The sequence below is a fragment of the Cibotium barometz genome, chromosome 4, assembly GCF_041138505.1.
Source record: "Cibotium barometz isolate CiBa-2024 chromosome 4, ASM4113850v1, whole genome shotgun sequence".
NCBI classification, from domain to species: domain Eukaryota; kingdom Viridiplantae; phylum Streptophyta; class Polypodiopsida; order Cyatheales; family Cibotiaceae; genus Cibotium; species Cibotium barometz.
In genome coordinates, this window is record NC_141049.1 from 59,507,098 (window position 1) to 59,514,034 (window position 6,937).

The 6,937-nt window shown below is 42.5% G+C and overlaps 1 protein-coding gene across 1 annotated transcript; it reads left to right on the forward strand.

The window, feature by feature from the left end:
* Positions 1–2,720: 2,720 nt before the first annotated feature.
* LOC147639447 (cytokinin dehydrogenase 4-like) lies at positions 2,721–6,730 on the forward strand. Its single transcript, XM_086791477.1, has 5 exons — positions 2,721–4,055; positions 4,169–4,296; positions 4,479–4,760; positions 5,096–5,358; positions 5,819–6,730. The coding sequence occupies exons 1-5, from the start codon at positions 3,380–3,382 to the stop codon at positions 6,153–6,155; spliced, it is 1,686 nt and encodes a 561-aa protein (XP_086647603.1). The 5' UTR covers positions 2,721–3,379; the 3' UTR covers positions 6,156–6,730.
* The last annotated feature ends 207 nt before the right edge of the window (positions 6,731–6,937 follow it).

Here is a 6,937-nt window from a genome sequence, read left to right on the forward strand (position 1 = left end):
GTACAGTGCCGGCGGCCAATCGCAGTCCTCACGCCCCCCCCCCAAGAGCCTGTTTAATGAGACAAGGTTGCTTTTTACTGGCATCATGCTAATTTTTGGGTATTTTGGTAGTAAAATACAGTCATTTATTGGAGTCATGCTTGTTTTTGGGTATTTTGGTAGTAAAATTACAGTCAAACAATAAGATACATTATAAAAAAACATGTATTATTTCTAGTAATAGTCACTCACAATTTAAAAAAACATGTATTATTTCTAGTAAACCTTTCAAAATAGTCACTCACAATTTAAAAAAAGATGCATTAAAAAACATGTATTATTTCTAATAAACCCATCATTTTGAAGGGTGACCCATCCCTTCAAAAATCATCCTTGCATAGAGGGCCAAGAGGGTTCAATTACCCATCCCATGTGTAGGTGTAGGTGTGCGTGGGGAATTTTGGATAGCCAAAAGTGGATGGACATGGATAGGCACTTTGAGAAGGACCAATCAACATAAATGTACCTTTTTGACGAGACGTTCCCATTGCCTCCCACTTTCTTAAGGTATTTGGCTGTGTAAAGGTTGCTTGGCCAAGTTACAACTTTGTGTAAAGTTTGGTTGATTACATATGCCCATGCTATGGGCAAGAAATAAAGAGCAACATGGCCTTGTGTATATCAGGCTTTAGCACTCATCAAAATGGAGGGTAATACAACACATAACTTATTTTTAGTTGAAAATCGATTCTTTGATTGCAACCTGACAATAGGAAAGTGGTGATCCCCCTCCATGAAAGTAGCTTCGCCAACTTCTCTTGAATGGCTTATGATGTGTGGGACACCTACCTCTTTTCTATCCACTTCCTCTCTCCCATTTTCATGGTAGCCCCCAATCCCCCTGCTGATGGGAAGGGTTCATTATGACCATCTTTATATCATAAGGGTGGGACGGGAGGGGTGTGGAACTTGAACAAGAGAGATCTCCCTTGCCCTTGATGAAGGGCCACTTTCTCTCCATTTCCATGTGTGTACTTACAATGTTTTTGCATGCACATCATTAACTTGGTATTTGAAACTTGGTGCTGATTTTGGTACACTTAGGAATTCATCTCAAAAACTTAGCCAAAACATTAGGATGAGCAGCTAGAAAAAGTACCTGTTAAATGTCTAAAATTTCCTCATGCCACAATTAGCTGTGCCGTGGGAAAGGCCTTCACTAGGGTTATGTCTTCAAGGACCATAAGCACACAAGGTAAGGGGTTTGCAAAGAAGGTAAGGGGTTTGCAAAGAAAGTACATTTCACATATCAAAATCCTTTTTTTTTCTTTTAAACAAAATGAATTTTGAAAACACAACATTGGGAGGTGTCCCCTACCCAAGCTCCCATCTAGAGATATGTATAAACAAACCCCCTTATCAAGGGCTTGTCTTCGTTGTTTTCTTTGTATTGCAAGGGATATTATTTATTTATTTATTTATAGTGAGGAAACGGACAGACCACATGCCATTTAGGCATGCGGGAGGAGGGGGCGTGTATTGAACCCATGCCATGGCGGTGTAGGGAAAGAGCCCTTCCCACTAGGCTATCCCCCCACCTCTTTGTCTTTGTTCTTGAGAGAGAGAGAGAAAAGAGGAAGAAAGAGTAGCTGTTGTGAGAGAGAAAAAAGAGGAAAAAGTGAATATAAATTTCTTTTTTCCAAGTAATATTTTCAAATGCGTCTAGCGAAAAATTTGGGTACTCACTATACTATACCATGCCTTTCAAGCCACAAGCAAAGAACACATTAGAAAATATTGTTCATTAAAGGGAAAAAGATATTCACCTCATTTTAATTTTTTTTTTTAGGAGACTTCTATGAAGTATGAATAGAGAACGATGGACGGAGAAAAACTGGACATCATCTTAAAATGTAGGGTGAAATATTCAGGAAAGTGGGGGGTAAAGAATTCGTAAAATTGTCATCCTGATTTTTTTAAAAAAAGGAGACTTCTAAAGCATACAAAATCACGTCAAGTCTCACAAGTGAGTTGCTTGGTAAGGTGGAGTACACACACTGCAAATGGGAACTCCATATATTTCATCCTGGTAGCAGTATACGAAGATCGCAGTTTCTTCAAAAAAAAAGGTCAAACTAAGTAGAAAAAAAAAGGTCAAACTAAGTAGAATGACCACTCAAGTGTTCATTTACTCTAAAGAAGAATTCACACTGTAAGATTTTCCATGGCCTGTGAGGGCGCTGCGCTAGCATGTGAAAGATGTTTCTCTCCCATTTGAGTTAGTTTATAAAAAACCGCACGTTTTCCTAATGGAGTTGTGAGGGGTGCGATGGTAAGAACCGGCTATTTTGAAAGGTTATCTGTAGTTGAAACGCGGCCTACTGTACTATATCTGTTAATTGGAGTATAGCTTAGAGTAGAGAGCCCCTTGCTCTTTGTGTACATGCTACTACAACCTAGCTGGGTGACGTAACATGATGAGACACAGCCAAACCGCTCCACGTGAACTGGCCCCGGAGTAGTATGTACGGTCACGGAGATCGTAGAAAAGCAAACTGTGGAGCACTGGGTCTCGATAAATCAAGGATGAAAGTTGCGTACCTCACTTTTAATACTCGAAGCTCACTTTTAATAATCAAAGTAGTAATCATAAGGTAAACATATATATTATTATGAGACACGACGCTTGTAATACGCTAAGAGGATGAGTTATATTACAAGAAATACACTAGATAATTAGAGGAGCGTTAGTGTGAGTATATTTTTAATTGTATACGTGAGCCTTGAGGCTTCACATTAGGTTCGTAGGATTGTGTGTGTTATTTAATCATATTTCGTAATTTCTCGCAAATTGTTATGCGTGGCTAGTAGTCTGACCTTCGCTGTCAAGCAAGCTCCCATCCCATGTGCATAGCTTCTACCCTCGTGTGCGTATAGCGCGTCTACACTTTGCCCACACGCCATCTTTTCTCGTCGTTGCCAAGTCTCTCATCATCATAGTCCTCGTTGCATGATCCAGCAAAAACAGTGAAGAAAATCAAGAGCTGCTATATAGTATATGGACAGAGGGATTCTCAATAAATTCTCACATCAAAGCTGGCTCGCGGCTGAACGAGGAGTGCACGGAGCAAAGCCATCTGTTGTACGAGGGAGTTTTGGCCGGACTGTACTTCCAAGCAAATTTTTTAATGTGGGCAAAGAAAGGGGGCTGCGATATGCACATATACAATATATATATTTATATATTTCAATTTTTATGTATTAAAGACTCTGCTGAAAGAAGGAACTCCACGGAAAGCCTTCGCATAGTTTTTCCTTCGCTAAAAGAGAGCAGACTTAGAGATAAGAAGAAGAGTTATTGTTGATTAAGAGCGCTAATTTGTTTAATCCTGTGAAGGGCATGGAGTATCAAATACTTTACCTGGTAAAGGGAAGTAGCTGCTTAGGTCTAGGATTCGTATTGCTAGTCTGCAGTTTAGTTGCTCTACAATTAGCAAACGGATCTGTGTTAGATTTATGTTGTGCCGACTGTGGTCTGCTGCGCTCGATTGAGTTGGAGGGAAAGCTAGTGTATGGCAATGGCAATGCAGAAGAGGCAGCTCGTGATTTTGGAGGCATGAACTCGGATGAGCCGAGAGCTGTGCTATACCCAGCATCAGTTGAGGACATTGCAAGCCTCATCAAGGCGATTTATGAAGCCGGGTCTTCAACAAACCTCACTGTAGCTGCAAAGGGCCATGGTCACTCTATACACGGGCAGGCCCAAGCCAAAGATGGCGTGGTAATTGAGATGTCGGCTCTGCGTGGGATTACTGTGCACAAGGGTACCAAACCTTTTACATCCTCATCATCACCATATACTACTGGTTCTGAGGCACCTTATGCCAATGTAAGAGGTGGAGAGCTCTGGATTGATGTCTTGAAAGAAACTCTCAAACACGGTCTGGCTCCTAAATCTTGGACTGATTACCTCTACCTTAGCATTGGAGGTACCCTCTCTAACGCGGGGGTCAGTGGCCAGGCCTTCCTCCATGGCCCCCAGATTAGTAACGTCTACCAGCTTGAAGTAGTCACAGGTTATTATTTCCTTATTCTCATCTATGAATTCCAATTAATTTCAAAGTCTTGTTTCCATCTTGGTGAAGGCACACACCCACACCATGCTTAGTGCTCGTATGTTCGTTTGCAGGCAAGGGTGACCTCGTTGTTTGCTCTGCGCACGAGAGCTCCGATCTCTTCTATGGTGCCCTTGGTGGGTTAGGCCAGTTCGGTATCATCACCAGTGCTTGGCTACACTTAGAACCCGCACCACAAAGGGTGAGCTTAACATAACAATGTTACAAACGGAGCCTAAATCATCATTCAAAAATTACTACATCTAGCGGTAGCGTTAATGGAGAAAGGTTTCACGTCTGCATAAGGCATAAAACGTTTTCTTCTCTGATCTACTTCTAACTGTTTGTCTGAAAGCTATGATTTTATCTCATGGAACACTACAGGTCAAGTGGATAAGAGCTCTCTACTCTGACTGGGATGCCTTCGTTGCAGATCAAGAATACTTAATCTCGCAGCCTCAAGGGAGAACCTTTGATTACGTAGAGGGGTTTGTGGTTGCTAAGTACACCGGCAATCTGATTGACAGCTGGAGATCTTCACTTTTTAAACCTCAAAAAAAACTTTCCCAGGACAATGATCTGGAATGGATGCCTGCCAGCGATGTCCTCTACTACCTAGAAGTCACTTTGAATTACAATGAAGCTGAAGCAGATGCAGTGGACAAGGTAATTGCTGTCTAAGGTCATGAAGTGAAGGCTAACGTACTGAAGTCAAATATATAGGATTGTTTATTAGGTGATGTTTAGGGTTATCTAGAGCAATTTTGAGTTATGTAGTCGTGCTTAGGGCAGGTAAGCCAAGATTGACACCATGTCCAGGGTTGGTGTGCCAAGATGTTTAGGGTTGTGAAGTCATTGTAGGGCTCGTAAGCCAAGTTTTGTGGTATGCTATTGAGATTTAGCGTAAATTATAGCAAGGCTTATGATACGTCTTGACTCGGCGGCTACCTACCAGGCCTGAAGAAAGTCTTCTGAGTCCTGACTTTTGTTTTGCGAAACAGAGGGTGGCGACGTTGCTGGAGCCTCTTCACTGCATCCCCTCGTCTGTATACAGCACTGACATTTCGTACATGGAGTTCCTCAACCGCGTTCACACGGGAGAGCTCAAACTGCGTGCCAAAGGGCTCTGGGATATCCCACACCCTTGGCTCAACCTTTTTATTCCCCGAAGCAAGGTCACAGAGTTCAATGCTGGAGTTTTCACGCAAATTCTAGCAAGCAAGGGTGGTGGCCCAGTCATAATCTACCCTATGAATAGAAACAAGTAAGCAAGCCACTGCTCATAAGCTACGTCTCATGAGCTGCTTCACATCCACTAATCAACATTATCTGCATTACGTACAATGTAGTTACCTTATGTGGTTCAGATTAGTATAAAGAAGAATTCAAAATGATATAGGCAACCACTCACATACTGAACCACATACTAAGCTCTTTGTTTACACCATTAATTAATATCTTCCAAAGCTTTGTTATAGAAGTCGTAGATGAAACATGAGTACATCTTTACCCACTAAGCTCGCTATAAGTTGTGTGCTTACCCAAGAGCTATTATTAGCCAATTTGTAGAGAAATGATAGAGAACCGTTCATAGGGTACGCCAAACTACAGAGAAGATACGCTTCAAATTTGTCATGGCAATTTTGTGCTCAAAGAGGTAATAGATACAGCAACCAGCGAATGTTCATTAACGTGCATTAATGTTGTATGTGTGGCTTTAACAGATGGGATTCACGTACGTCAGCAGTAATTCCTGATGAGGATGTGTTTTATCTCGTTGCACTTTTGAGGTCTCCGTCGACTGTGGCCGGTGAGCCAACAACACATGATTTGATGGAGCAAAATGAGGCTATACTAAGGTTTTGCAAGCAAGCAGGGCTGGAAGAGAAGCAGTATTTGCCAAGTTTGTCAGAGGAAAAGGAGTGGCAGCGCCATTTCGGGTCACAGAAGTGGACCGTATTCGTGGAAAGGAAAGCAAGATATGACCCGGCTGGCCTGCTCTCTCCCGGCCAGAACATGTTCCGCAGAGCAGAGGTCCGGTTCAAAGAAGCTTTCTTGTGATCTTGACATGACAAGCTGCTGGTCAAGTCTGTCCGTTAAAACAGTGAGATGTACATGCCACTTGCAGCAACATTATTGCCAGGTCCTCCTCCTGGGCGGCCGGCCCCTTCTTTCTTTCTTTCTTTCTTTTTAAAGATTTACACACTCTAAGTTACTCAGGCAAAAAAAAAAAGAGTACGCTTTTGGACTCGCTCGTCGCTAAAAGTATTCTTAATTTTTGTAGCACTAGATTAGCCTAGGCCGAAGCCTAGGTTTAGCAGGGCAAAACGTTGCGTGAGCTGTAACCCTGTATAAAAGCGCACCACGGAGGCTAGCGTAGCTGCAAGTGCTTCTACTTTCTTTTGATTAATCAACTGCTTCAACCGATCTCACCAGCTCATGGGCGTGTACTCTGTGTGCGGGTGCGCAAATTAAATGAGTATGGCGTACTATATTGGCCTTCCATAAATTTACGGCCTCCTCCTCGCGAAGGCCTGCTCGTTGGCTTTGTTTGTATGAGTGCGCCATGGGACCAGCGTTCGATGTACAATAATTCTGGCTTTCAAATTTCTCTTTTCTTCCATGTCATGTGCCTACTTCAGTTGTACCCATATTGATCTCAGAGGGACCTTTGGCAGCTTGTCATCCTCTCTAACATCACGGACGCGTTCTCGACACGTTATGGAAAAGTCGTCAGAACGTAAGCGAACCCACAGCGTGCATGTAAGCAAAGCATAACCGAGTCGTAAAGTCCAAGTTGGGCGAAGGAGAGGTAAAATACTGTAATGATTGGGTAAAGCTAT